At 41.9% G+C, this 13,469-nt stretch overlaps 1 protein-coding gene across 11 annotated transcripts in view; it reads left to right on the forward strand.

Annotated features, from left to right (window-relative positions):
* Positions 1-13,469, forward strand: part of clasp2 (cytoplasmic linker associated protein 2) — a 64,077-nt gene that overhangs the window by 44,592 nt on the left and 6,016 nt on the right. For 3 of the 11 annotated variants that reach the window (XM_078268510.1, XM_078268520.1, XM_078268521.1), the window contains 15 exons: positions 1,144-1,317; positions 1,531-1,575; positions 2,766-2,873; positions 3,303-3,365; positions 3,894-4,000; positions 4,293-4,448; positions 6,174-6,265; positions 6,349-6,412; positions 7,140-7,199; positions 8,012-8,175; positions 8,383-8,461; positions 10,333-10,476; positions 10,726-10,869; positions 10,946-11,052; positions 11,517-11,658. In XM_078268510.1, coding sequence (XP_078124636.1) covers positions 1,144-1,317; positions 1,531-1,575; positions 2,766-2,873; positions 3,303-3,365; positions 3,894-4,000; positions 4,293-4,448; positions 6,174-6,265; positions 6,349-6,412; positions 7,140-7,199; positions 8,012-8,175; positions 8,383-8,461; positions 10,333-10,476; positions 10,726-10,869; positions 10,946-11,052; positions 11,517-11,658 — 1,649 coding nt within the window. The remainder of the gene's footprint in view (positions 1-1,143; positions 1,318-1,530; positions 1,576-2,765; positions 2,874-3,302; positions 3,366-3,893; positions 4,001-4,292; positions 4,449-6,173; positions 6,266-6,348; positions 6,413-7,139; positions 7,200-8,011; positions 8,176-8,382; positions 8,462-10,332; positions 10,477-10,725; positions 10,870-10,945; positions 11,053-11,516; positions 11,659-13,469) is intronic. The other 8 variants (XM_078268511.1, XM_078268512.1, XM_078268513.1 and 5 more) reach the window with 8 other exon arrangements.

Below are 13,469 nucleotides of genomic sequence, written 5' to 3' on the forward strand. Positions count from 1 at the left end.
TTGAGGTCAAAGTCAGGATCAAGTCTTTTTTTTATATCATAAAAGTTAAAAGATGAATACATTATCAGCTACTCAAGTCACAAGTGGTGATCAAGGTAATAGAACAATCCCAATTTAGATTTTCTCCTGTCATTTAGATGTATTTGTTTAGCTTTGTGTCACTAGGTACTAGTACAAAGCAACAGACTTTTCATGGGTTGAGTTTGTATGTTTGGCTTTAGTAGTTTTTGTGTCAATGATAGAGAACGTCTGATCTGCGTGCTCATTTTCAAGCATGTTGAAATCCATTAAGCTTCACGTGTTGAGCTTGTTTCCCAAAAGTCTGTTTGCACACTTTATATTCAGCACTGCAGAACTGCTTCTCCTATGTTTGTCTTCAGGTTGATAGTAATGTGAGTCAGTTTAGAATTGGACACACTGTGGACTTTGCATTTGGAGACAGGATGTCATGGAGAGGAGAAATTGAAACCTCTGTTATCAAATGTGTATTCGTTTTGGACAAAAACTTTCTTCAAAGAGACAGGAGAGCTGTCTGTAAATCATCATCGTGTTGTCTGTTTTGTATGTGGCCTATTTACACAATTATTTTATTGTTATTTATAAAAACATCCAAACTTGTTACTAAAACATAAAGCAGTCCCTTAATATAGTGTAGGCTATACAGTACACTGCTACCTTTTTTATTTTAATAGTGCATCAACCTTAATTACATTTTATTTAAATGCATTTGTTAAATGTTTTCATTTTGTTGAAATGTATTTTTAGGAAAGATTTTGTACAAATAAGCATCAACACTTGTAAAATGCACTTTCCTCTTGGTCTGGTTTTCAACTCTCCTAGCCCCAAGAATCCTATTTCCAATGACATCCAACACTGTAAAGTTTGCCATTAAGTTCTGTGTATGTTAAATATACGTAGTGTATGTTACAACATTTACTCAAAGTATTTGGAAACTAAGTGAAGGGCAGAAGCAACTGTCTTTGTCAGTCAAAACTAGTCACCACTTCTAAAATAAGCTCCACAAAGGGGGCTTTCCTTTATTCTATAGCTTTCACTGTCAAATTCCACTTGTTGCCTGAGTGAGGCTCTGACTTTACTTTCTCCCTATCTTTGTATTTTGTCCTCTTCTCTGTCTCTCTGAAGCTGGCAGTCGGAGTGGCTCCCCGGGTCGTGTGCTGACGAGTACGGCCCTGAGCACCATGAGCTCAGGAGCCCATAGGGTGCTGGCTGGGTCCAGTGGGGACAAAAACAGACGCAGCCGCATCCCCCGCAGCCAGGGCTGCTCCAGAGACTCTTCCCCCACCCGCCTGTCTGTTGGTAAGTAAACAATTAGTGGTTCATTTTATATGTCTTCCTGCATCAGTTATATAACAACTGCTCAAATGTTATTTGATGGGTTGGTTTAAAAACTCAGCTGTAGACACAAGCAGCTCACACAATCGTCCACATACCCTTGGATCTCAACTTTTTTTTTCCCCCTCCTGCTCCCTGTCCTCATTTCTTCCTGCCCCTGGTACTTCTGTCCTCTAGCTCCTTCCAGCATTAGTTCCATCTACAATGGAGCAAGCAGAGGAGGTAAGGCTCCGACCTCAATCAGACCTTCCTGCTATCCATCTCTTAACCTCTATCTAGTCTCAGCATAATCTCTCATTCTTTATCTCAATCCATCATTCCCACCTTCCCAATCCCTCCATCACATCAAGTCTCTAACTGTATGGCTGTGTTTTATTGTGATGGTTGCACATGATCAGCAGATGTCCATGAATTATGAACTCCTCCCTCTCTTTACTAACCTGTTGTCAGTGGCTGGTTAATGGACCTTCTAGCAGGATCAGCTAAGCTTCATCAGGGTTGGGTAACCCTTTGGTAGGCTGTGATTAACGCTGATTGGCTAGCTAGATGCTGAGGCTGATAAACAGAGCAATGAACGGTGAAGTTGATTGCGATGCTACTGGATGAAAACGGCAAACGCAGATCCTCCCTTCGCCCATCCCTCGATCGCTTAATTCATCGCAGATCATTTCCTTGACCATTCTATGTCTTTGTGTGAGACGCAGCGCGATTGTCTGAGTGCATGTGATTATCAGACAAGTTTGTTTCATTTATATGTGAGTCCTGCAGTCCTCTGCTTCTTTTGGGTGCATCTCATCTAGAGCTGAAAAAAATTGTCAATCAACAGAAAATTAATTATCTGCAACAGTTTTGAGAATCAATTAATCGTTTTAAGCAAATATGCCCAAATTCACTGGTTCTGGCTCCTGAGATGCTAATTTTAGCATTTATTTTTTTTAAATGGTAAACAGAAAACAACAAAGGAGAACCCAAATATATAACTTTTGATGGGTGCTTTCAGTATTTTTGGACATTTTATAGACCAGCTTAAACGATTTGTCATTGACAGGAAAGTAATGTGCAACTATTTTGATAATTGAACTTCTTGTTCTTGCTCTAAAATAACAGAAAATAAGTCAAATCTGTTGAGATGCTCCCTCGGAGTCAGTCGACCTGTACTCGTATTCTCTCGTTTTCTGTCACTTTTGCCTGTTCTGTCTTATTTATGTCTTTATCCATGTAAGGTCCTCTCTCTCTCCTTTGTCACTGCTCATGTTTGTCTTTCTTCTTTGTCTTTTTGTTCTTTATGTACCTTCCCCTTGTCCTTTGTGTTCTTACTACCACTTTTCTTTTCTCCGCTGCTCTTCCTTCCCCTGTTTACTCCTCATCTTTCCCTCTGCTGCGGTGCGGTGTTGTAACCCGGGTGGCGTTAGCTCGGGGCAGTCGTATCCCTCGGCCCAGTATGAGTCAGGGCTGCAGCAGAGAGGCCAGCAGGGAGAGCAGCCGGGACACCAGCCCCATACGCTCCTTCACTCCCCTTGGTGAGTAGCAGTAGTAGCCAGATACCCCAGGAGCGATGACTAGTGGACTCAGAATGACCCCTTCTGAGTCTACTATCGTGACATGGGTCACTCAGAATGACCCATGTCTTACTCAGAATGAATAAGACACCTTTCTTTTATACATGAAGGTAGTTCAAACCAGAGAAACATAGGCTTTTATTTTAATTCAGTGTCTTATTTAAACCAAATTTATAAAAAATCTCAACAGTTTAATAAGTTGAGGGTGTTAGAAAAAACAATCACTTGCATGTTTTTCAGCCTTTCTTTCTACTCTCACACCCTGTTTGATCAGGGTTAGGGTTGCGTGTGTGTTTGTCTCTTTGTGTGTGTGTGTGTGTGTGTGTGTGTGTGTGTGCGCGTGCGAGTGCTAAACTCTGTATTGTATGTGTGTTTTAATCTTGGTTGCAGCAACGCGGAGCTACTCTCGCTCCACTGGAGCTCTACACACACCTGACGCTTTTGGTGCTGCAGGTGAAGGCTGAGTACATCTATTTCTCCGTACCTCACCCACCCACGTCGCCTTAATTTGTGTTCGCTCACCTGTCACTCCTTTTGTTCTCTTGCCAGGCATCTTCTCCTATATTATTTATAAACCTGTTTCTTTTCTTGTCCATCAGCCCCTGTGTGTGTGTGTGTGTGTGTGTGTGTGTCTGTGTGTGTGTGTGTGTGTGTGTTTTTTTTGTTAGTCTGCTCCAGGATGTCGAACCTTCCAGTGGAATAGCATGTTTCCACCCGTTCAGTTGACAACCATTCTGCCAGTTTTACCATTTTTCTTTATTTAGCTCTGCCCCTTTTTTTGGCAAGTACTCCATCATGTTTTGTGTGTTTTCTGTAAATCATACTTTCTCCCCCAGCGGTACCTGCAATGTCACCTAACAAGTCATCACATCAACTTACAGGGTTGGCTCATGGGAAATGTAGTGTGTGTGGGTTGAGAATGGATGATGAGGAGAATGGTGGATCATCAGAGGATCTTTCTATCTGTCTGATTCCGTGCAGGATCCGGTTTTGGCATCAGTCAGTCTAGTCGTCTCTCTTCCTCAGTTAGTGCCATGAGGGTCCTCAACACAGGCTCAGACGTAGAAGAGGCTCTCGCAGATGCTCTGGTATGTAAACACTTAGAACACGTATACATTAAAAACACATAACACTTTGTGTTAACTAACCCCTGGTTCTACCTGCTGTTTAATGCTCTCAGCTGTTGGGAGACATGCGGTCCAAGGTCAGCTTCTTCTCCTGCCTCTTACGTGTGTGTGTGTGTGTGTGTGTGTGTGTGTGTGTGTGTGTGTTCTTTAAAGCAGGGGTATGATTGCATGTTTTCTGCCTGTGCCTGGTATTACTCTGTCTTCACTTTCAGTATAATTTCATCTCCTTTGGATTCCTGTCCTCCACCCACAGAAGAAGCCAGCACGGCGGCGGTACGAAAACTACAGCATGTACTCTGATGATGACGCTAACAGTGATGCATCCAGCGCCTGTTCAGAGAGGTCCTACAGCTCCAGGAACGGAGGAGCCATCCCCACCTACATGAGACAGACTGAAGACGTAGCTGAGGTTGGCGGCAACAGCAGTACAGCAGAAAACTCTTGTGAACCAGATCAGTTATTAGGCCAAACAACAAGTATCAAAAAGACACGTGTGCCAGACAGAAGTGCACACTTTCCAAAACTGATTACAATAACACCTTTTATAGTGCATTTTGTCTTTTATCCAGGCAGTTTTTTCCTCTGCTCAGTGTGTCTTGCCTCCTATGGCATACAGAAAATGCTATACTGCTGATCACATGTTACTCATACATACATATTCAGGGCTCGACATTAACTTTTTGAGGCACTTATCCTTTGGACAAGTATATTACGTTTCACTTGTCCATGCAGAAAAGTCACTTGTCCGGGTAAAGATTTATCATTTTATAATTTTTTTTGTGTGTTTTGCTAATGCAGAATTCGAACAAACCGTTGAAAGCATCCAAACACTATTAACATTAATACAATTCAGTAGAAACAAACGTGTCCCAAGAATAGATTTCCCCTTCAACAAGAAAGAAGGATCTCCAGACTCATAATACAAAGTAATACGTTGCACGGTGCAAGTGGTGACTTGAACTTATATTATATCTAAAATAATTTTGTAGACATAACAATGGATTTTGCCACTAAATGTTTTTTTTCTTTTTCTTTCTACAATTTCACTTTCTACCCGACAAAGGCTGATTTACCAAGGGATCCTTTAAAAGGTGTAGCTGTTTTACAGTTGATTATTACCTGATATTTAATCCGGCAAGTCGCGGAGCTGAGGTTTTACAATAACTGACTGAAAAACGAGCAGCGGAATAGTAACGTTACGAGGCAGAGAGCCAGCCGCTAAATGAGTCAGATTAACTTCATGCTTCATCCACACAGAACACACTGCTATCGCCACGAGTGACATCTGTATTCGGCTCGTTTTCTGTGAACAATGAGGCAACGGGGTAACGTTAAGGCGGAGTTAGCAAGCTAATGTTAGCCAACTAACACCGGCAGGCTGGCTTGCTGGTTCTGCCGTGCTTTTATGCTGCATCGCTTACAGAGAATGTCCTGAACAGCTAGCAGTCCGTCCGACGTTAGCGGTCCGCTGACACACTGCCGCTGGGTCTAACGTTAGCAGTCCGCTGCCCCGGATTGTGGGGAAAAAAATTTATTTGTTTCAAATCGGTAACATAGACGTAATGAGTGGCACATAACATAAAGTAACATGGCATTTTATTTTGTTTTATTTGAGTTTTAACTTGTCCAGTGGGGCAAGTAAATTTCTCTTCCACTTGCCCTACAAAAAAATCCACTTGTCCCGGACAAGCCTTAATGTTGAGCCCTGCATATTGTACATGTACATACTGTTAAGTTCATTACATTTGAAAAACATCCAATTTTGAAGCCTTTTCTGAAGCTAGTTTCTTATCCTTGCACAGATTTTAAGGATTTGCTGAATGAATACAGTGCATCTGCAATGAGCAGACTAAGTTTATGTCCTCAGTGTAGACTTTTGAGGCCATGATTAAGAAGTTAAATTTGGATTTCAGATGATTTTGAGCACTACAACTTTGCAGTGATGAAAATTTGTGCAAGGAATGGAAAACCATGTCACTTCAGTATCAGGCTAAATATTTCTTAATGTCATTACTTCCCTTGTGCCTATATAAAGTCTCAACAGGCCTTTGTGTGTGTGTGTGTGTGTGTGTGTGTGTGTGTGTGTGTGTGTGTGTGTGTATTTGTGTGTGTGTGTATTTGTGGTTCTTGCCAGGTGCTGAACCGTTGTGCCAGTGCCAACTGGTCAGAGAGGAAAGAGGGGCTGTTGGGCCTACAGGCGCTGCTCAAGAACCAACGCACCCTCAGGTCAGCCATAGAACAGGCGGATGTGTTTTCAAAGAATGCATTTATTGTTGATTTTCATCTAACGGTTTGTTTTTCATCTGCAGTCGGGTAGAGTTGAAGAGGCTGTGTGAAATCTTCACTAGGATGTTTGCAGATCCTCACAGTAAGGTATGAGTGCATAGAGCGCAAGTACTCACACTAAGACGCACAACACTCACTCATTTTCTAATATCATGCCAAATAGATTCATAATTCACCCACTTTTATTTTACTTTGGTTTCAAATATTTAGTTTATCCCCACCATTCTTGACAGTACCGGATTCTGCCAAAACAAACACAAGGATCTATTTGTTAATGCATACGGACACATTTTAACACTCAAGGATGTTAAACATTGTCTTTTGAATAAGTTTAGAGATAAATAGGTCAAACTGTATTCTCAGATGTACACACACACATCGATATTTACACTCAAACCTAATCACAGGCATGCAGAGTGTGCAACGGACAGTTTTCTAACGGCATGACAAGCCTGAGTTTGCGTGTGACCTGACACTCTCTCCGCCGTCCTGTGGGATTGCTCTTTCACTGTTCAGCAGCCAAACCGCCGGCTGTGCTCACTGCATTCACTGCCAATCCCTCTCTTTCCCCTTTCTCCCTGCAATCTGAAGCGACGACACTGACCGCGCACACACACGCTAAAAAACGCTCTTGAATATACACACAAATATTTGGGCTGCCAGCTCTTCTCTGACTAACCAGCTGCGTTCCACCCTCTCTAACACTGCTACTGTTTTTTCGGCGTTTTTGAATGCCCGCTGCCTCACACGTCATAAGGTGTGTGAGCTGAACCCTTCCCCCTCGTTTGACGTTTGACGATTTGATGAATTTCAGCGAGACTGCAGCAGGGTGTACGGCACGGCAGAATCCGGTATAAGCTCAGCCTCCTTCAAGGTACTGCATCTCACCATGGATCCCTCTCCTGCCTTCATCTATCTATCCCACACCATCCCCACTTCTTCTTTCTCATCTCCCTTTTTTTCCCCAACGTCTCTGTTTTCTTACCTAGTGTGCACAAAACCTCACGTTTTTTTAAAAGTTGTTGCTTTTATTTATTTGACTCTATTTCCATTTTGCAAATGTTGGATTAAAGGCATGGACTGATTTTGAGTGTACACAGACAAGTTCATTCAGGTTTTCTTTGTCAGGTTGCTAACAGATGTGTCTCTCTCTCCCCCATGCATCCCCTACTCTGGAACTCTCTGTAGAGAGTAAGTTTGGCCAATCAGTGTTAACTGTATTCATACATTGTGTTTGAATAAAATCTCACACACTAACCTACCTCACAAAAGGTTACCTGTAACTGCACTGTGCTGTTGAAATTAACCACTGGCATGTAGGAATGGTGACCCCACACTGTCTGATTGGTGTTTAATTATTGTCAAGTAATAAACTGTCTCATTGTGGTTGTCTTCTAATATTAATACTATTATTATTAATTTGGGTGATTAAAGTTAATTGGTGATTTGAAATGAAGGTGGGCTGCTGCAATGATGAGTGAATAACCACTAACTTTACCATGGGAACTAATGCTACTCTCACATGATACTTCTTCAGCATAACCTTCATGTATCCTGTAATGACACTGTAAACGCAGGACTACTTGTATGCATGCATATGTGCATGAAATGTGAATATTTGAGTGACTGAGTCACTGTCACTCAAACTGTGTGTGTGTGTGTGTGTGTGTGTGTGTGTGTGTGTAGGTGTTCAGTATGTTCCTGGAGACACTGGTAGATTTCATCCAGGTCCATAAGGAAGATCTGCAGGACTGGTTGTTTGTCCTGCTCACACAGCTGCTGAAGAAGATGGGAGCTGACCTGCTGGGCTCGGTACAGGCCAAAGTTCAGAGAGCCCTGGATGTCACACGGTGGGTGTCGTGCTTTCACAGTACAGACTGACGTTAGGACATTTGATTTGTTATATATAAAAGAATAAATAGACTTCCTAGGATCAATGCTGCCTTCTCTGTCTTGTGTTTTTACACATACACAAAGAGAAAAGATAGCACAAATTATTGTTTACCTCTGACTCTTTTGGTAACACAATTTATTTTTTTATTTTTTTTTTTAAATAGAGAGTCTTTCCCCAATGACCTCCAGTTTACTATTCTCATGAGGTTCACTGTGGACCAGACACAGACGCCCAACCTCAAGGTAAATGACACGTGTGTGGGGGTGTGGGTGGGTGTGATATTGTCTTCCTTGTGTTTTGCTGGTAGATGCATGTTCAAAATGCTGCACTATTGTTGCAAGCGTGTCTCACGTTTCAATGCTAGCTTTCTAGCTAGCTTAATTTCTGCTAGCATGCAGATTGAGTCTTTTGGGGGGGGGATGAACATAAGGCTGGAAACTCAACAAAACTGTGTAACCATGGTAACCGCTGTACTGATATGACCTCATGCCTGCCCAAAACCCTAAAATCCTGCCCTGTGATTGGATAATGATTGATCTAGCCTCTCCACTGGCTTTTTGCTCTGCTACAGTGTGGGCACTCCCTTCAAGCTTTCCTCCTCTAACTCCTTATTCATCCTCTCGTACTTTCCTCCTCACTAACCCTTCTGTTAGAGCAGCTTCTCGCCTCACCAGTATCACCTAGCCTCCCATTCCTTACCTTCCCCTCAAATTCTTTTACTTCATTTCTCACTCCTTGCTCTTCTCACCCCTTTATCTCTCTGTCTTTCTGCCCAATATTTGACCCCATTCTCGCGACTTTTTCATTCCTTATTAGTCTTTCTTTTCTTCCAACTAGGCTTGGGCAATGAAAGATATTATCAGCATCACAATTTTACCCGTCCACCGCAATATACATTTCCTCAAGATTATTTTTGCTCTTCATTTGACTCTACATTATTTCACTGCTGTTTCAACACCTCTAGCATTTAAGAGAAAATTAAACTCTCAATGATCAAAAAACATTGTTCTCAGACTCTGTTAGTTCATAGCGTGACATTTCAGCTCACATCACAGACTAGGAGAGGGCAATATGTCAAACACAGACAGTAGAAATATGTTTGTGGAGGATCTTGCAAATCAATGACTACGTTTACAGGCACATAATATTCCAGTTCTTGCCCTTATTCCGAAAAAGACAATATTATGACTAAGCTGTTTACATGGCTAATGAACCACTGTTTTTTGTTGATTAACTCGGCATCACAGCTCTTTGCTGTCATCATTTAGCTTAAACAATTACATTGTGTATTGCCCGATTTTCAGAATAATATCGTCATAAAATTTCAGTATTGCCCAAGCCTACTTTTCACATCTTTTTTCTCCTCTTAAACTCTTCTTCTACACCTCCCTCCCTCCGCTTCCTTTTCCTCTTTTGTCTCCCCTTGCCCTCCCCTGTCCTCGTCACCCTTGCTCTCTCCGTTGATTGACGCGGTGCTTCTCCTCTTTCTCTCTGAAGCCTGTACGGAGCTCGTGTTGCGGGCGAGGGCGAGGCAGGGGAGGGTCCGGGGTAAAATTGTTCCCCCCCAGAGCGCGGCGCCATGCCTGCTCTCTAGACGAGCAGGCCGCAGCCTGGAGCCAGTCCTCCCAGGTCAGTGCGCTCCGGGGGGAGCAATTATATGGCGCGTACGATAAGTGATTTGGAGGACGTTTCTGGTCCTTGAGGTGCATATGGAGAGAGATGGAGGGAAATCAGGGCAGGAGTCAGTAGTTGTGGCATTTCGGATTCTGCGGTGAATGTTTTGCATCTATTGGTTCCTTTATTTTGTCATTTGTCATCGCTTTTCTTTTTGATTGATTTTGTTTTCCCACATTATAAAGCATGACTACGAATGCACTTTTATCTTCTCTCACTGATTTATCAGATCATTTGATTTTCAGACCTGCAAGAGATGCACATCTGCTGCGGTTGTACATGTTGACTGTAAACGTTGGTGGTCACTTTTTTATGCGTGTGATTGCAGTTTTGTAATTACTGTATTTGTGTTTTTGCAGGTGACTATTGGCCATGCAGTTTCTTTGTTAACAATCAACTTACTAATGATTTTGTTTAAATGCACATTTTTGTATTGCAGGTGAAGGTGGCCATTCTGAAGTATATTGAGACGCTGACGCTACAGATGGAAGCTCCAGACTTTGTGAACTCCAGTGAGACTCGGCTGGCCATCTCCCGCATAATCACCTGGACGACTGAACCCAAGAGCTCTGACGTCAGAAAGGTACTGACACACAAACCTCCACTAGCTCAAAGCACTATTATTTAACATTATCTAATGTTATTGGAAGGAATTGCCACACACTTTGATCCATTAACACACACACACACACACACACACACACACACACACACACATACACAGACACACACACACACACACACACACACACACACACACACTCACACACAGGAAAGACCGTAGAGATTCAAAGTCTTTTTAACTGAGAGAGATGTGTTTTGTGTGTTACAGGCAGCCCAGTCGGTGCTAATCTCACTGTTTCAGCTCAACACTCCAGAGTTCACCATGCTGCTGGCAGCTCTGCCCAAAACCTTTCAGGACGGAGCCACCAAGCTGCTTCAAAACCATCTGAAGAACACTGGCAACGCTGCACAGGTAACAAAGGCAGTGTTTCAGACACACATGATATAGTGTAACATTAATGGCATAATTTCTAACTTAACTTCCTCAGGCACCAATCGGCAGCCCTCTGACGCGCCACACCCCCCGATCTCCAGCAAGCTGGTCCAGCCCGGTCACATCCCCCACCAACACCTCCCAGAACACCCCATCACCAAGGTAACACACACACACACACACTTGGAAAAATCCATCTCATAATCAGTGACATATTAGCATGAACACAGGACAAGATGTACACAGTAGAAAAGATTGAAGTCTACAAATGTTTATATGAATTAAACCACATTTAGTTTTAGTAGAGACAGTATGGCTCAATGCGCTTCTTCTTCTCCTTTGTTTTTAGTTCACAGTGTAAAAGAAATAGTCTGACAATATATGATCAATACTGTTTTGTTTTTGTGTTATTTATTTATGTAATTATAAACATTTTGGTAGTCCAAAGACACCCCCCCCACTTGTCCCATTTATCTCAACCACATGTTTGCCAAATGTGTAGTAGAAAAACAAACCATCGTAATACCATCTGAAATATGTATCATACGTGAGGTATAACCATACCAAGGGTGATATTTAGCAGGACCGGTTGATGACTCACTACAGCTGGAATTGTTTGTGTGCAGTGCATTTGACTACGACACAGAGAACATGAACTCAGAAGACATCTACAGCTCACTGAAAGGCGTCACCGAGGCGATCCAGAACTTTAGCGTCCGCAGCCAAGAGGATATGAATGAACCAGTCCACCGGCGGGAGGGAGAGGAGGTCAGTAGAGCAGACGGATGGATGCTGTATGTGTTGATGCAAGTGTACACCAGTATGTGTATATCCGCATATGGAACTATTAGAGCTGTACTGTTTCTTCTGTAAAATATTATTGTGAAGGAAATTAGTTTTTTTACCAAGGCGTGATAACATGACTTTGAACAAGTTCATTTAGTTTAGTTTATAAGAAGAGTTCTAAATTCTTTTTTGATTATTTAACAAAAAATATGTAAACACAATCTGACAAGTATTTCATGCTAACTTTTGATCTGTGACCGTTTTGGCTGCTCGAAAACAGTAATTGGTTTTGATGCAGTCTTGTTTAGCCTTACAGCATGTTTCCCAAGACTTGCAGAGGTCTAAACACATACTATATGTGACCCTGACATCTGATCTGTTCACCACTCCCCTCCAGCGTGAGAACTGATGGTCATACAGTGCTCAGCATAAGTGAATACACCCATGCTAAAGTTGACTAAAAAGAGGAATAAAAAAAAAAATAAAAAATGATGATGTGGGGCTATTTTAATTCCAAAGGCCAAGGGAACTTTATCAGGATGCATAGTATCCTGGATTCATGAAATAACTGGCCTTTAAAAATAAAAATCTGCCTGCCTCTATGGGAATTTAACATAGGGGTGTACTTACTTATGCCCCCTGTATTTTAAGGAAGAACATTTATTTATTTACGATACATTATTCATTCACAAAGAAAATTGGTGTCCTTAAAGTTTGGATTTTTCCTCATTTTTTTTAATTAAGTCATTAAGATCAATTTCCCAAAAAATATTTTTTATTCCTCTTTTTAGTCAACTTTAGCATGGGTGTATTCACTTATGCTGAGCACTGTACATTAAGTGTTTATGGGACTGATTACCGTAAACTTAATCCTCTACAGCTACTGATAAAATAATGAGCATTTTTTGTTATGTTCCCAGAATTTTCTCAACAAGAACCTCACCTTTTAATATTTCCACAAGTGGTTATTTTGATACTGCTTGTTCAGTCCAAATTTAAATGTATGACTTCAGATGACATGCCAGGTCTTTTTGCGGTCCCTCCCAACAACATGGTGTACTCTAGTACAGAGGTGTGACCTTCTGACATTTTCCCCATGAGATGCAACTGAAATCTTACCAGCCCACATGTCCTCAGCCTGCCAATCACATCACACCTGACTCATTAAACCACCACTCAAGATAGTGGCATTTAGTGGTTTGAGTGTAAATATACACAGAAACAAGAGCACCTTGACCCTCTTCACCCTGCTCCATTTGTCACCTGGTGTGTCAGCCTTCTCAAGTTCCAACACTGGCTTGCTTTTATCACATCTAGGGAACTACATGTACTTACATACTTACGTACGTACTACATACAAAAGAAATGTTACCAACATTTTACTGATCATGTACCTTGAAGTGATCCAGATGAATAGATCTGGAAAGTGAAACGTGTGAAATAGTGTGCGTTTCCTTTGTTTTGACCAGTATCTGCACCTGCTGAAACAGCGTACAGCCCAGCATTTTAGGATATTTGTACACCTAACCTTTTTAGGGCATGTCAAAGGGATTCTGGTGTGTTCACTTGTTTGGTTTATTTAGTCTCTTGTGAAAGCTGTCATTTTAACTCTGCTGTGGACTTAACAACTGGACTGAGACTGCTTTAAAAGTTGGGTCTGGTTCCAAGCCTCTGGTTCAGTTTGTTTTTGGTGTAAAAGCAAATTAGACCAACTACACAGGATTCTGTGGTAGTCAAGTAATCTCCCAAGTAGGGCTGTAACGGTATGAAAATTTAACCTCACAGTTATAGTG

This window comes from Sander vitreus, chromosome 14, assembly GCF_031162955.1.
Source record: "Sander vitreus isolate 19-12246 chromosome 14, sanVit1, whole genome shotgun sequence".
NCBI classification, from domain to species: domain Eukaryota; kingdom Metazoa; phylum Chordata; class Actinopteri; order Perciformes; family Percidae; genus Sander; species Sander vitreus.